At 36.3% G+C, this 15,952-nt stretch overlaps 3 protein-coding genes across 4 annotated transcripts in view; 2 read left to right on the forward strand and 1 right to left on the reverse strand.

The window, feature by feature from the left end:
* The window catches only part of LOC109727928 (serine carboxypeptidase-like 27), a 22,363-nt gene continuing 6,849 nt past the window's right edge, over positions 439-15,952 (forward strand). Inside the window, exons 1-9 of one of the 2 annotated variants that reach the window (XM_020258155.1) lie at positions 449-1,153; positions 1,258-1,353; positions 1,462-1,554; positions 1,655-1,740; positions 2,051-2,311; positions 2,830-2,957; positions 3,049-3,144; positions 3,619-3,724; positions 4,329-4,737. In XM_020258155.1, coding sequence (XP_020113744.1) covers positions 802-1,153; positions 1,258-1,353; positions 1,462-1,554; positions 1,655-1,740; positions 2,051-2,311; positions 2,830-2,957; positions 3,049-3,144; positions 3,619-3,724; positions 4,329-4,472 — 1,362 coding nt within the window. In that variant the 5' untranslated portion in view covers positions 449-801 and the 3' untranslated portion in view covers positions 4,473-4,737. Of the gene's footprint in view, positions 1,154-1,257; positions 1,354-1,461; positions 1,555-1,654; positions 1,741-2,050; positions 2,312-2,829; positions 2,958-3,048; positions 3,145-3,618; positions 3,725-4,328; positions 4,738-15,952 lie in introns of those variants that run through there. The other variant, XM_020258154.1, reaches the window with a different exon arrangement.
* On the forward strand, positions 5,935-6,647 carry LOC109727930 (protein transport protein Sec61 subunit beta). The gene is given in 3 exon segments (XM_020258157.1): positions 5,935-5,993; positions 6,024-6,161; positions 6,164-6,647. Coding segments are annotated over 2 exon segments (270 nt in total). The 5' UTR covers positions 5,935-5,993; positions 6,024-6,082; the 3' UTR covers positions 6,355-6,647.
* LOC109727929 (uncharacterized protein At4g08330, chloroplastic-like) lies at positions 10,215-12,369 on the reverse strand. The gene is made up of 2 exons (XM_020258156.1): positions 12,052-12,369; positions 10,215-11,727 (listed from the first exon to the last, which is right to left on the reverse strand). The coding sequence occupies exons 1-2, from the start codon at positions 12,129-12,131 to the stop codon at positions 11,334-11,336; spliced, it is 474 nt and encodes a 157-aa protein (XP_020113745.1). The 5' UTR covers positions 12,132-12,369; the 3' UTR covers positions 10,215-11,333.

The following is a 15,952-nucleotide window of genomic DNA, read 5'->3' on the forward strand; positions in this document are numbered from 1 at the left end:
AAATCAAAATATCTCTTTTGTCCTTAACTTAAGAACAAATAAGAAAAATTAGTGATAATAAAAAGATATATTTGAAAAGACAAAACATAAAAATACTTTTTTTGTCTCTAACTTAAGAATAAATAAAAAAAAGTCGGTAATAATAAAAAGATATATTTTAAAAGGTAAAATAGCAATTTTACAAAAAATAGCGGTTGCTAATCGTTCATTAACAGAATTTAACTATATAGGTATATTTAAAATAATTGAAATGTTAAATAAATATTTTTAATAGTAAAATTTTTTAAAAAATAAATCAGAAAGTCTAGAATTTTCAAAAGTATATAAGCAATTACTCCCTTTTTAATTTTATAGACAATGAGAATTTTTTGATTTTTAAATAATAATATAAATATTGACGTCGTTACCTTCATCACCCTTTCAACATCTTCTCCTCTACAATTACTACCGTGTCTCCCGCCCTCTTTACAGCCAATGCCTCAATTTCCCTCCATTTCCAAACAACCCCCCAATGTGCCCATTTCCGCTCCCTACAATTCCACCCTCTTCCCCAATTCCTTATTCCCATAATCCCATTTACTCTATTCCCAACCCTTTTCACACTATTGGCTACTCCCAAATAACAAACTCCCCCTTCCAAATGTGACATTTATTTACCCAAGTCCTTCGTCTCCGATCTCATCGTCAACGTGAACGTCCCCTCTCCCCCTCCTTATTTTAGGAGGTAGTAACCTCACACAATGTAGAGCTCTCTCTCTCTCTCTCTCTTTTTCTCTCTCTCTCTCACTCCATTATAGGGTAATGGGTGGTATCACACTCCTACTCCTATGGCTTCTTCTCCCGGTGGGAGTGATGAGGTGTGCTCTCTCCGCAGATCGAGAGAGCGACCGCGTCGCGGAGCTCCTGGGGCAACCGGCGAACGTGGGCTTCGCGCAGTACGCGGGCTACGTCGCCGTCGACGCCGCCCACGGCCGCGCCCTCTTCTACTGGCTCGTCGAGGCGGCGGCGGCGGAGGCGGCGCCGCTCGTGCTCTGGCTCAACGGCGGGCCCGGGTGCTCCTCGGTCGGCTACGGCGCGTCCGAGGAGATCGGGCCGTTCCGGATTCGCCCCGACGGGAAAACCCTCTACCTCAACGCCTATTCCTGGAACAATGGTGGGGTTTGCAGCTCGAAATCCGATTTTTGTTGGGTTAGAATTGGTTTGGGTTCGATTTTATGTGACCCATTTTTTGCCCTCGTGGTGTTTGTGTTTTTGCAGCAGCGAATTTGCTCTTCTTGGAGTCGCCGGCGGGCGTCGGGTTCTCGTACTCAAACACGACCTTGGATCTGTACACCGCAGGAGACCAGAGAACAGGTTTGGTTTAGGAGGCCGCAAATTCTACTACTAAATTTGTTAGTAAATTTGTCGGTACAAATCATTTTAACAAGTCTTAATTTTACTTTTTCCTTTTTTACTCGATAGCCATGGACGCCTATGCTTTTCTAGTGAATTGGTTTGAGAGGTTTCCTCAGTATAAATATCGGGAATTTTACATTGCTGGAGAGAGTTATGCAGGTAGCATTTATTTCGGATCTTATTTCTTAGCATTTTTCGCTGACTTAGTGTATTATTGCCAATTAAATTGTGGTATCATCATTTGTTATCTTAATTTCAGGACATTATGTTCCTCAACTCGCTCAGCTTATCTACCGGAAAAATAACGAAACTCAGAATCCTGTCATCAATTTGAAGGGATTCATGGTAAAGCTAGAATTTTTACTATTGTAACAATTAAAGTTTGGAAAAATGCTATGAGCACCTTACAATGTATTCCTAAATATTATTGATAAGCCAGCAGTACACGCCGCAGCTAGTAGTGATTTAATTTGTCAAACTTGACGCACGCTATTAGTTGTCATGCTTGAAATTTGAAGAAGCTAAACCATTCAGTAGTTGCTTTTTGTACAAAGCTGACACATTAATAATATTTTAGGGTTTATTTTAGGGTATACACAGCATTACAGTCAATTTTTATGGCTAGAATTGATGATGATGAATGATCATCATATAGGTGGGTAATGCTGTTACTGATGACTACCGTGATTACATTGGCACTTTTGAGTATTGGTGGACTCATGGACTTATATCTGACACCACTTACCATAATCTGAGGGCAACGTGTATACTTCAATCATCGGAGCATCCTTCAGAAGAATGTGTGAAGAATCTGAACACAGCCAGTGCAGAAGAAGGGAACATCGACCCGTATAGTATATACACACAGCCCTGCAATAATACTTCTTCTCTCAAGCTCAGCCTAAATGGCCGTTATGTAAGTTCCCTATGTGTTCTTTTACTCTTTTTAAAAGGACAATCTGGGGCTTATTTTATGAATCTTTTTCTCTTGCAATTTATTCTTCTTAGATACCTTTCTGATAAGGTAGATGTGGCTTCAATATGATGCATTGAAGGAACGTTCATACACCTTCATGATTATATGTATGCACATTTAGCATAATTTTTTTCTGTCTTGATTTTATTTTGTTGACAACTTTGGAGTTTCATCGAAGCCACAGTGCAAGATATGCATGGTTAGAATGAATTGAAAGGATTCATGTGAGCAGCCTATTCTAAGTCTTGCAATTACAAAAAAAGGACCTTTTGTTACTCTGTTTATATATCCTGACTCATATTTGTCCTCGAATAGTCAACTATATGATGCTGTTTTATTACGTAAAATTTCCCAATTTGAATCAAAATTGTGATATATCTAGCATTCTGTCACGAATATTATGTGCTTCATTTCAATATGATGGGATTTTTTTTGCTTCTGATGGTTATTTTACTCAGCCTTGGATGTCCAGAGCTTATGATCCCTGCACAGAGAGGTATGCCAAGATTTATTACAACCACCCAGAAGTGCAAAGAGCGCTCCATGCTAATGTAACTGGGATTCGCTATCCTTGGGATACATGCAGGTCTGCCACAACATCTAATTCTTATTCTTAGAATATTTTTTCATGTGGTGCTAAAAGTAGAAAATATTTTCTTCCCCTACACCTGTGACAGTGATATTGTCGGAACTTACTGGGCAGATTCCCCTAGATCCATGCTTCCCATTTACCGAGAGTTGATTTCAGCTGGTCTAAGAATATGGGTATTCAGGTATGGCACATTCTATGTTACAGATATGGATTAAGTTTTGAGATTAAGTGTTGTTTGGCTTGCTTTTAGAATAGCTTCTCTACTCTGAAAAGTAGCAGCCAACCATTTGGCAAATAAATGGCCTAGAGTTTTCGCTGCTGCAGGGAGCTGAGATAAATACCTAATAAAAGGAGATTAAAATTATGTACAGAAAGGCATTCTGTTCAGTAGATCGTTCGTCAAACTGATAAGGCAATCCATTGGGTGACCAGTCTCAACCAATAGGATGAATTTTAGTAGGCCAAAAATGGGTCTGAATCTAGTGGTGGAACTTTTTTCTTAACCAAACAATTGAAGCATCTAATGGGATGCGAATTTATGATCTCATACTATAAAACCTGGTTTTATATGAAAGTAACTGATATTGCCTCTTAACTGCTTGTGATACCGCAATTCCTCACGTTGCTTCTAAGGTTTTCCTTCTTCTTTCTACAGTGGAGACACAGATGCGGTGGTCCCTGTGACTGCAACGAGGTACTCTATAGATGCTCTCAAGCTTCCGACCCTCATCAACTGGCATCCATGGTATGACAATGGAAAGGTTAGTAAAAAGAAAACATTCTGGATAATAGCCAATCATGAACCTCTCTCTCTCTCTCTCTCTCTCTCTCAAAATGTTCTCCCACAGCTTCTTACTATATTAGAAAAATAAACTTCAAATCGGACCTTTTGCTTTAAGGTATTAAAGTGCATTTGAACTTCCTAAAACCGAAGCTCCTGAGTTCAGTGTGGCTTCTGTAGGCTTCTGCTTTATGAACAAAGAAGCTGCTCTAGAAGCCAGAATAAGCAAGTACTAACAGTCTGTCAAGTCCTGTTGGAATTTCTACAGAGTAGCTGTTCGAATAGAGGCTTTGAAGCAGTAGCAGCTTTTTCATCAAGATCTTCTTACAAACTTATAATTGCAGGAGAAATAGAAGTTTAAATTAGAGCTTTTACTTCTAGTGCCTAAAGGCTAATTTTCAGCTTTCTTCACAACAAAAATTCCAAACCTGTTTTTTGTGAAACATCTGTTTGTAGAATTTTTTGCCTTTTGGAATAGAGAAGGTGCTCAAAACTCGAGCGAAACAAGCATTGAATTTGTAATAACCAATTCTTTTCCCACTGAGCTAATCATTTTTCCTTCTCTCTCCGTTGCCGTTTGATAGGTTGGAGGGTGGAGCCAAGTCTACAAAGGTCTGACTTTTGTAACCATTGCTGGTGCGGGACATGAAGTGCCGCTCCATCGGCCTCGACAAGCATTGATACTGTTCAGGCATTTCTTGCAGAATAAACCCATGCCGCAACGGTAACTACTCGAAATAAGAGAACTACAAAATGATGAGAAGAGAGGTTCTCGAAGAACGAAGTATGGAGAAACAAGAATCAACAGATTAAGCTAGGGCAATTATATTCTTTGGTCACCTACATTCTTTCCTATTGTAGCAGCCAATGTACTAGCATATCAAATCAAGGCTGTATTGACATAAATAAAGAACTGTCGCTAAAATTTGATTGTTTTTAGGCTGTATCTATGGAATCATATTTGTATTTAGTACCTAACACTATCCTCATCCATTGCTCTTCCCATTTGATTTGTTTCGTGAGAGATTTCAGTAATTCTCTCATTGATTTCCGCTAGACTTACTGTGCGGTCTGCCGACCTGCAAACTCTTTTTTCTTTTTTCTTTTTTCCTTTTTTAAGCACTTCTTTCAACGGTCTTAGTAGTGTTGAGCTTTTCGGAGCTGAGCTGAGCCGAGCCTATTTCAGTATCATCGAGAAGGACGAACAATGTATCGTTACATTTGTCCGCCATGTATCCTTCCATTCTTGATCGCATATCATAAAAAGAGCAACGAAACGCAACTTGTGCATTTCAAATCAGGTTATATATTTTACACTCACTCTATTAAAAAATTATTAATTTTTTATATATCACATTAATTTCTTTATTTTTATTAAAAATTATTTGAATATTTGTGAACTTAAGATGGAGAGCGTAAAATTTACGCTTTTTTTTTTAAGAATGTACAAATAAAATTTTTCATTAAAAATATTTGATTGAGACTATATATCAATATGCATTTAATTTTATCCCAGATTATCTAATAATTTCCTTAATTGGCAGCCTCGTCCTGTCCTTAGGAGCATTCAAGGAGGTCGTTGAACCGCCTGTCAGATTTTTTTTTTTTTTTTTTTTGAGAGAGAGAGATACCGCTTCGTTTATTTCATTTAAAAATTGACTTAGCTGGACTACGGTGTTTCTTTTTTTGTGTCCTAATTAATTCACCTCCGCACGTGTCAAGCACGTGCGTATTTGCTCTTCCATTTCTCACCCGGGTTACTTGCGCCATTGGTTTATCCGGTGATTATTTTGTTCTATTTAGCTTTCACAATTCATAAATTTATAGTATTTAATTGGTAATAGCTTTTTAACTCAGGTAAAAATTATCATATGATAAGGTTTGATGCTAACATAAAATTATGGCGTAGTATTGGTGTAATAAATTTCCGTTCAAGTGATAAGCATAAAAAAACTTAATTTTTGTAAAACTTGAAAATTAAGAAATAAATGTAAATAATTTCGGTAAAGGGAGGGGAAGAAACCGCGGAATTAGCACAAAATTCCACTAACCAGCTCCGCGACATGGTCGGATCGGACCGGACCTCGGACCTGTCCGAACCGAGACGAACCCGACCCGGACCGGACAAAGAGCAATGCTCGGGTCTCGAGCTCGCTATAAAATGGACGGGAACGGGTAGAGGGGAATTTTCTCTCTCCTCTTCTCTCCTCTCCTCTCCTCCCTTTCTGTGATCCCGATCGCTTTTCCCGTCTCTCTCTCTCTCTCTCTCTCTCTCTCCCTCTCTCTCTCTCTCTCTCTCTCTCTCTCTCTCTCTCTCATATTCCCCTTTCGAACAACCATGGCGAGGGGAAGCTCCCAATCGCAAGCCTCGGCGACGGCGGGGTCGGGGGCGCGGCCGACGATGGCGGGGCCGCCGGGTTCGGCGGCGGAGGAGCCGGCGGGGGAAGCAACATGCTCCGCTTCTACACCGACGACGCCCCGGGGCTCAAGATGTCGCCCACGGTGGTGCTGGTGATGAGCCTCTGCTTCATCGGCTTCGTCACCGCGCTCCACGTCTTCGGCAAGATCTACCGCTACCGCTCCGCCGCCTCCGGAGGCGGCGCCTCTTAATCGCCGCCGCCGCCGCTGCACTGTGAGGGATCTCTTGCTTTGGTTGAACCCTTCCTTTTTTTCTGCTGTTTCTTTTTTAATCTTTTGTGCTAAAAGTAAGATCGATTTGCTTCTGTTTTGCTTCTGATTATGTTAGGGTTTGATCGTTTCCGAGCTGATATCAGATCCTGTGTTCGAGGATTTGTTTCAATATGTAGTGTTTAATTTGCTTCTGGTATTATTTTCTGGTAATTTTACTAGTTTGCTTATAGATTGCTGCGCTATAATTTTAGTAAGTTTGATTGGTTGCAACATCTGGATCGGATTATTTATGGTAATTAGTGCTGCTGATACTGTCATAATGATGTACTTCTCTTTAATTGCGTGCATATCTAAGTCCCGATTAAATAAATGGATTAGCTCGGGTGTATTACCATAAATGATCTTATTGATCGTTTACTACCTCCAATAACTTTCTAAATTTGTTACTATTTTTAGTATTTTGTTTGTGCAAATGCTGTTAATAGATAGGTGGCTAATCTTGTAAGTTTATGGGTAATTCTAAAAATCTAACAAGTGCATTTAGTATACTTCTTAATTAATATTTAATAGGAGGCAGTACCAATTTGCAAGATGGTACAAATTTGGTGTTGCCGCGTTCAATGATTGGTGAAAATAATTTACGTTGGATAAAATGGATCACTTCATAGTAAGTGAAACAATAATTTGTTTAATTTTGCCTCATAAACTGTAACCAACTACTAGTTAAGATACCTTACTCATAAACTGTAACCAACTACTAGTTAAGATACCTTAACCCCCTATTAAATGTTTCTTAACAAGTGTTGCTCTTGGTATAAAAGCATTTGGGTAGCGAGACTATGTAATGAATCAGTGAAAAGATTTGGTTTTCATAATAAGCCTCTCTTTCTTTCTGTTGCTAGCAACTATATATGTTTAAAGGCTTGATTTTAAGTGGAGTAGAGAGCTTGATAACTATGATTCTGGTTGGAGGTATGAGGCAAGAGACTAGTAAGATTCACATGCACCATATTGTACCCAAATGGGGGATTATCGGACTTGAATCAAAGAGTTCTGCGCAATTTGTAAGCCTTTGAGCCAGTCATTAAGTAGAGGATCCTCACCTATAACAAATTACCAAAGTGAGATTTTTGACGTACCTTATGCTCTGAGAATGTAGGAAGGATTGGATACTTACCTTTCCTTTGCATTAGCATTATAGCTCATTTAAATCTTCTGTATAATTTGATCTGGATTTTTAGGCTCATTTGTTCCGTTTTTTAAGTAGCAGCAACATTGTGGATTCCTTAACAAATTGAGAACACTTATTGGTATTCATTTGAACATGTATGTTTATTTTGCTGTATAACGGAGAAAGTGAAGTTTCAAGTATTAGGCAACTAAGCTGAAAGGTTTCATGATTAATAACACTTGATACCTACGCTAAGACAAACTGAACGTCAATTTTTAAGTGCAATAGGTACTATTCTTCCTTTTCAGGTTTTTTTATATGCTTCTCTTGAACTGGGCCTCAAAATCCATATTGAAGATCCTGCTGCTTCATTTACAAAAAAGTAACATTTTCATGTTAAATTCATTTTGGAAAGAACATGCGCCTCTTTTGGTCGTGTCTTGTGGATTTGTGTGCTCCTGTTTCCCATTCTAGTAAAATTATGAACACATTACACGAAGTATTCTTTTGCAAGGCTTTTAGGATGCCAAACATATAAGATTGAATGAACTTTATTTAACCAAAGAAGTGCTACAGAGTAGCTTTCATAATTTGTATGGTTTCACGATTATGATTTTAGTTTATGGTTTGTCTTGGACCTCCAGCCACCTTACATTTAAAGTAGTAACTAACGACTATACTAAACAGCTTACTAGTTCGTTTTGTAATTGGTTGTTCATCTAATATATATTTAGTCAATAGAAGAATGATTGCAGGGTATGATAGAAAAATCAAGATTGTGCGCTTATGTGTTGGTTTTATCTCATTTTAATTGCAAACAGTTCTGTTTTCTCTCAAGATTGAATGTTTGGTTTCTCATCACTTGTGGAATTCTCTCGGTGCGGTAGAACTGCTTATATGTTTTTTCCCTTGCTTTTTTTTTTTTTTTTTTTTTTTGTGTGTGCTTAAACGTATCTATAAGCCTGATTGGATCTGAAACCCACTGATGTGAAACCGGTCACTCATAATTAACATCCGAGCTTTCACTTTCAGAGGACAAATAATGGCAAATATCGTACATATATTAGTCTTATAATTGTGAACCCTAGATAAAGGAAGGGCTAAAAATGTTCAGGTAGTGCCTGAACTTTCAACTAAAAATAAAACCCCTCCCTGCCAAATGTCAATATATGCTATGGGCTCTGCATTCTTCATAATTATACGTCGTATCCTCAACTATTAGGTTGTTCTGAAATGGCCCTTGAATTTTTCTGATTGGCAATACCTTCTGAATTTTTTCTGATTGGTCCCTACCAGAATAACTCAAGTTGAAAAATAAAATAAAATAAAATCGAGGGACCTATTTCAAAATTGTTTTTAGTAGAGAGGCTTTCAAGTCATTTTACCGAGTATCCGATCGCCAAAAGAAGAGCCTTCTCAAATACCGAGTGATCAATCGCGTTGAAAACCGTATACTGTTTTTTTTTAAGGTTAGAACCGAAAGGGGCCCAAAAAAGTCTTATCACTAAAAATGCTAGCGTCCGAGAGAGCCCACTACGAACTTTCTCGGCCGGAAAAAAAAATGCGCCCCATTATATAACTTATGGGCCCTACTGTAGATGAAAGGTGTTAATGGGCTTAATGTAGGCCCATTTAAATGAAACATCCTCGTGGCTACATTCGGCCCAAGCTATCTTGGAGCGGGCTTTGTCTCACTCCTGCACGTCTAGTTTTGGAAACTCTCGGGCTTTACCTTAAAAATAAAAACTTTTCAGTTTTCACTTTTCCTTTGGAATATTGTATGTACTAGTAATTACCAATTAGCGGTGCCTATTCTCTTTCCAAAGCGTGTTTCTTTCTTTCTTTTTTTCTGAAAAAATGAACGTTTATTTGTCGTAGAAAAATATTTGATTCGAATAAAAAATCATAGCATTACTCTGTTAATAATATTACCCTAATATTTGATTCAATTTAAAATCATGATCTTTATATGACGTGAAAAAATTGTCTTCATTAACAGCAACTCCCTTAACAACCCTTGTACCCACCCTAGTCAGATAACGCTAATGCTTCATTGACTCTTATTTCACAATGATCTATGCTTTAGGCATTAATCATGTTACTTCACCACAATGAACAACTGCAAAGATAAAACCTCCATTTCAAAGTCCTACCACCATTTATTCAGTCTCAGAACATACACATTTTGTCCGAGCAAGAACAATATATATATATATACTCCAACAGCTAAATAATAAATAGTAGCTATCAGTGTATGAAGATCACGATGATGAAATCAGCAGTCTGAGACAGACCAACACAACAAAATTAAAAAAGCATCTTAACGACACAGCCAAATGAATAATCATGTTAGGATTCAAAAAAAATTCACCATAATATTCCATTTCAAACTGCTGAGAAGCCGAAACGCTCGCAATTTTAGAATACACCATAATCAGGGCCAAGAAAAGCTTGCAGTAAATGATCAATTGAAATCATTAAAATTTTCTTTAAGTAGTAATGATTTTTCCTCTGGATCAAAAATAGTAACAACCTTCAAGAATAGCCCTCATCTCTCCTCAACGAACAATCAAGAACCATGGAAGCCGAGGAAGCCATGATTAATCCATCAATCAATCATATGCAAATGTACAGATCCTGTTCTTAAAGCTAATAAAGGCGAGGGATATATTATAAAAATTGCCCGAGAACTTCACAACTTGTCTCAATTATATCCCCACAGTTCGACTGTGATGTCAACTTTTGCATCAAACAAGCTCAGTTGTTTAAGATGACTGCTGAATACAAATAGAAAATGCAACAAAAATGCATTGGAAGATGCATGGCTTGTATAAATAATACAAGCCATCTATTTACCGAAACAAAATTCTCCACTGATCAACAAGATATACTGATTTTGAACATATGTGAAGATGAAGTGTCTTCAAGTGTCAAGAGATTGAACATGGAATAGTGCTGATGGGCTCAGCGACTCGAAGAATAAGTACGGTTGCCATACATTATAAATCGACAAATCGACAAAATAAATCTATGTTGCAGAACTATTTCAGAATCTTGAAGAGCAGAAGATTATTTCTCATGTCAAAGAGCAACTTATCAGAGATATCCGCCACATTAACCTGTTTCTATGTAGATCAACAAAATTTCATGACTCCTACATACAAGTAGTCAATATCATGCTGCAAATAAGCTCAAGAAAATGGCAAAATAGAGTGCACATTAGGAAAATTCAAAACATGCCAATTTATCTGTGCATCACAGGCCATATACATCTTCTCAAGTTTAATGTTGTTTGACTACTTTTCAATATTTTCTTTTACCCAATAAGCCTTGATAATAAAATGACTCATCATTAGACAACCTTAAACCTTGTCTCAAAAAGTATAGGAGGTGAAAAGGTACTTAGGACTATGATTATTGATCTAAAAGCAATTACTAAATGCTGAAAATTGAGTACCCGAACAGCTAGTGCGAAAATTAAGACGGGCTAAACAAAATCATTCAAACCCTTTACTATGAGCAAAACAGTGGGTCAAAAATAGCAACCATGACATGCGCAAAGAATTTAATTTACTTCTCGTTTTATGATATGGACACAACTTAAGAACATACACTCCAGACGAAGCAGAGTAACTTTTATACAACCGAAGTAATTACAAGTAACATTGAAGCTTTAGAAACTTACCATCTTCTGTTCTTTTTCTTCTCACTTTTCACAGCCACATACCAATTCTACAACAAGAAACTCCGCAGAAAAAAAAAACACCAACAATCCATTAACATATTTTCATTGCGTGGAAAGGAAATTACCTGAATCATCAGACAAAGGTTGCAACGCGCTGATCTTTATATTGTACTTCCGTCGGTCTGATACACCAATCTCGGAGCTTGAATCTGGACCATCAGATCCATTAGAGGGGAAAACCTCATCGTAGGCACTGCCGATATAGTTCCCACACTTGCGGCAGAGCAATTTGGTCCTCTTCCTGAGAAATCCCCATGAATTCTTAGAATTGAAGTAAGGCAAACAGCTAAACTCATCGCTTTGAGTGAACCGACTCTCATCGACCGCGAAGAAGGAGACGATCCCCTTCTTGATCGCCTTCCCGTACTTCGAGCCGATGTTCGAGGTATTCCTATTAGAAGAGCTCAGATTCAAAGCATAACCGCAATATCCGCAGCTGCGATAATGAACCCCAATTCATCAAATCGACCACATGGAATCAAACAAACATGTGTACATAATTCAACTTAATAACTCCCAAATTTAGAATCCAATTAGGGTTTCTTCCAGTATTAACTTCATTAATTCCGAATGCTACAAGCATCAGATTAAATGGAAATCCCGAAATTCTTCATCAAAACCAGTTAAAACAGCTATTAAATTAGGGCTTTGGGTCTCTAAGATGAATCCACTGCTCCGATAAAGATAACATCATCACGGATCCATGCCATGATAAAAATAGTCGATCATTCGACGAACGAAGCGAGAGAACGAGAGGAACCTGTAGGTGACGTCCTTGGTGGAGGAGAAGCTATCGAGTGTCTTCGCCGCACCCTTTCTAGAACCTTCTTGGATAACCATGGAGACTCCAGAACCCTCGAGAAGAGTGCGATCGATCGAGCGAGCGAGCGAGCGAGAGATCGAAGGCGATCTTGGCGATGCGTGGGGTTAGGGTTTGGAGAGAAGATGAGGATGAGGAGGACGAAGCCGTGTCGAAGAGGAACGAGGGAGACGAGCGAGAGAGAGAGAGAGAGAGAGAGAAAGCGAAAAGCGCTTCTGCGACGTAGGTTTCCACGGCCTTTCCACGTCGGTGCTCCGTGTTGAATAAATAATGCGGATGTCGAATCGCCAAACAGTGGGGTGGGTCACTAGTAGTCACTACTTCCTCTTTCCCTTTGGTTCTATGCGAGTGTGACTTCATGATCGCGAGATTTTTCTCCTTTTTTTTCTTTTTTTTTTTTAAGAAAAATTTCAAATACTCCTCACATGATTTTATTCTTTCTCACTTTAGTATCACTTTAGTACACTATAGTTTAAAATATATCATGTTAGTACTATATAGTTTTGCATTTTCTCACTCTAATATTATATAATTTCGCACTTTCTGACTTTAATACCTCTGTAGTTTAAAAATCATAAGGTATTAACTTGATACAAAAATAAAATTACAGGATACTAAGTTGATACAAAAATAAAAACACACAGTACTAACTTAATACACTTTAAACTATACGGTACTAAAGTGAGAAAATGCGAAATTATAGGGTACTAATTTAATACACTTTAAACTATAGGGTACTAAAATATAAAAGTGTGAAATAAGGGAGCGTTTTTGAAGTTTTCTTGTGTGTNACGTCTCTACTCTCTGGTGGGTGTGAGTGTGGTGTGTGTGTGTGTGTGTGTGTGTGTGTGTTTTGTTGGAGTTAAATGCACCTCAGCTAGTGAAGCTTTGCCTATTTATACAGATTTATGTAAATATAATAAATAATAAATATATTTTTATAAATTAAATTTTTATATATTATTTTTATAAAAATTCTGTGTTTCTCTAATTTGTTAGAGTTAGAGAACTATTTATTTTTTTAACTTTACCATCATAAATATATTCTTTTAATAACAGTAAAATATAATATAAGAGGGGTAAAAAAATTAAAAATTAATTAAGATTAAGTATTTAACCTATGATTAACTAAATTTTTCTAATGGATTCTAATGGCAAAGAAATATTTGAAAATATCAGGACTTTTGTAGGGACAATATATGAACGTTGAACTTTGTTGAGGTATATTTGCTATTCACTATATTTGTAGGGATCTGTATAAAATTAACCCTTATATTTAGTTATCTATTTTTTTTTAAAAAATATATTTTAAAAATTTTAATTTTAAATTATATAATATGACTAATATTACATGATCAAAAAATAATAAAAAATACATACCGGAAACATAAACAAAATATTTTTGATGCCAAAATTCGGTGTTATGTCAAAAATGTTAACTTTTAGTGTTTAATTTTTACTCTGTAAATATGATAATTATTGTTAGTGTGTAATTTGGATAGTAATAGTTTATATTTTGAAAGTTCAGGAGATCAAATCTGGATTATTTTAATGCATTTAATAATTTATCTAATAAAGTTTATCTTTGCTCATCAGCAAAAATGCACTGAGACCATTAGATTTAAATGATTATTTCGTTGCAAAATAAACACAAAAAATATACTCAGCATGTTTGTTTTTTTGTTTTTTTAATAACAAGTATGAACTAATGCACACTTATTAAAATATTCATCTTTAAATGTTCATGGAAATTAAGGATGTTTCTCTTTTACTGGTAAATTATAACATTTGGCAACTCGACTATTTGCATATTTTTTTCGAGACTTTAATTTCTTACAATTTACAGGACTCTAAATTTTTCTTTTGTTGATCATTTCTCAATACTATACCATTTTTGAAAAATGGTAACAAGTTAATAAATTATCTAATTCATTTATCATGTCATATAAATATATTTAACAATTGTACTCAATTTGGCCCTCGGATCAAATTTTGTCATGAAAATAATCTCGCATATATTTTTTGCCTGCATATTTACTATTTTTCACCAATCCTTCTCAAATTCATGGCCTCAAATATATAAGTAATAATTTAATATAGTCAATTACAACAATTTGAAATTTTAGATTATTCTAAAATTTAGATGGTTTATAGAGTCGAGCTATGATCATTTGAGATTATGAATAGTATACTATACACTTTTTAACTTTTAAAGAAATTACTATAGACAATATTCATATCCTTTAAAAAAAAACGTAATTGAACTATACACATATCCTTATAAAAGAATAGTAACTAAATTATATACATATCTTTATAAAAAATAGTAACTGAATTATATATAAAGTATTGATCCTCAAAATGGCTCATGCATGAGCTACACGTGTGGGCACACGTGTTGGCGTTCGAACCTTGATTGATGATAACAATGATCACATTAAAAAAATTTGGTAGGTACAAAGCACTTCTCTGATTCTCAGGTTGTAACACGTCAAACTCATCCTTGACAAAATATAAAACATGTACTAATTGCAATAATTATTAGAAGTAATATATGAAATGTTTTTTTTTTTTTAGAGAAATAGATAGCGAGCTATTCGTTTAATTCATTAGAAAAATGAACTAGGCTTATATAATGAAAGCAGTCAGGACTTTCGAAGAAAGAAAGAGCAAAACAAGTAACAAAAAGCTAATGCGGGGGATGAGAAAGGCAGAAAAAAAACATGGAAAAACAAGGAAAGAAAGAACGAAACAAGGAGAAGAAAAGAAAACAAAAAAGAAAGAAAGAAAAAAAAAAAAACCGGATCAACGAATTGCATTCCAGGTGTCCACCAAACACTTAACACGTATGCTCCAAACACCAGGAGGGGTTGGGGGCAATCTCGCGAAAGATAATGCCGTTCCTCTCCGTCCAAACAACCCACCAGATAGTGGAAAGAAGAGCCAGGAAAGTAAGTCTCTTGTTGTTGTCCGGTATAACGATCAGTCTTGACCAGAGATCTCTCACATCCTCCGAGGGTTCAGACAGAACCTCCAACTCGTCGACGCTGATCAGAATGAAGCGAACGAAGATACAGGAGCTCAAGAGGTGATCACAACTCTCTACATTGACGGCACAGAAGATGCAAAATTGAGACGCTAACCACTCTCTTGCGTGAAGCCTTTTTGTGGTGGGGATTCTGTAATTGAAAGAAATAGAAATGAACTCATCCTCCGAGGGCTCAGAAAGAAATGAACTCATGTACTAATTGAAAGAAATGAACTCATGCAAAATTGAGACGCTAAACACGATATATGAAATGTGTTTTAACACATTTTGCCACGTTTTTCTTTTTTGATACTTTAGAAACTCTTTCGTTCTATTTAAGGAATACTTGTGTTTTTTTTAGACCCATGCATGAGTTCATTTCAGAAGCTCGAAAATAAATAATTACTAATTTGCAGTGCCTACAATTAAGTAAACTGAATGTTTTAAAAAATGCTGATGATTTTAATAGATTTAAATTTAAATTGCACAGATAATAGAATTTTTTTTAGATACATGGCCTGTTTATAATACGAGCATCTTTCTAAGCTAAAGAGATTAGTTGATTCTTGATTTCTTTTCTTTTTTTCGTTTTTGTTTTAGCTTAATTATAAAGCCTCCCACTATTTTGTTTCCCATCTCAAATATCGCTCTACATAATATATATATATATATATATATATATATATATATATATATATATATATATATAAAAGTTGGGCTACTATACTCTTATGAGTAGTGGGCCCTTAGTACTCATAAGTTGTTTTCGATGATGGAGTTTCCGAATCGACGATCCACTCCGTTAAATATGAT

This window comes from Ananas comosus, linkage group 23, assembly GCF_001540865.1.
Source record: "Ananas comosus cultivar F153 linkage group 23, ASM154086v1, whole genome shotgun sequence".
NCBI classification, from domain to species: Eukaryota; Viridiplantae; Streptophyta; class Magnoliopsida; order Poales; family Bromeliaceae; genus Ananas; species Ananas comosus.

Excerpts from the sequence above, each read along its gene's own strand:
- LOC109727929 (XM_020258156.1), bottom strand. The coding sequence starts at position 12,131 with ATGGTTATCCAAGAAGGTTCTAGAAAGGGTGCGGCGAAGACACTCGAT. Across the intron at positions 11,728-12,051 it reads ACCAAGGACGTCACCTACAG|CTGCGGATATTGCGGTTATG; the intron begins GTTCCTCTCGTT and ends TCATTATCGCAG.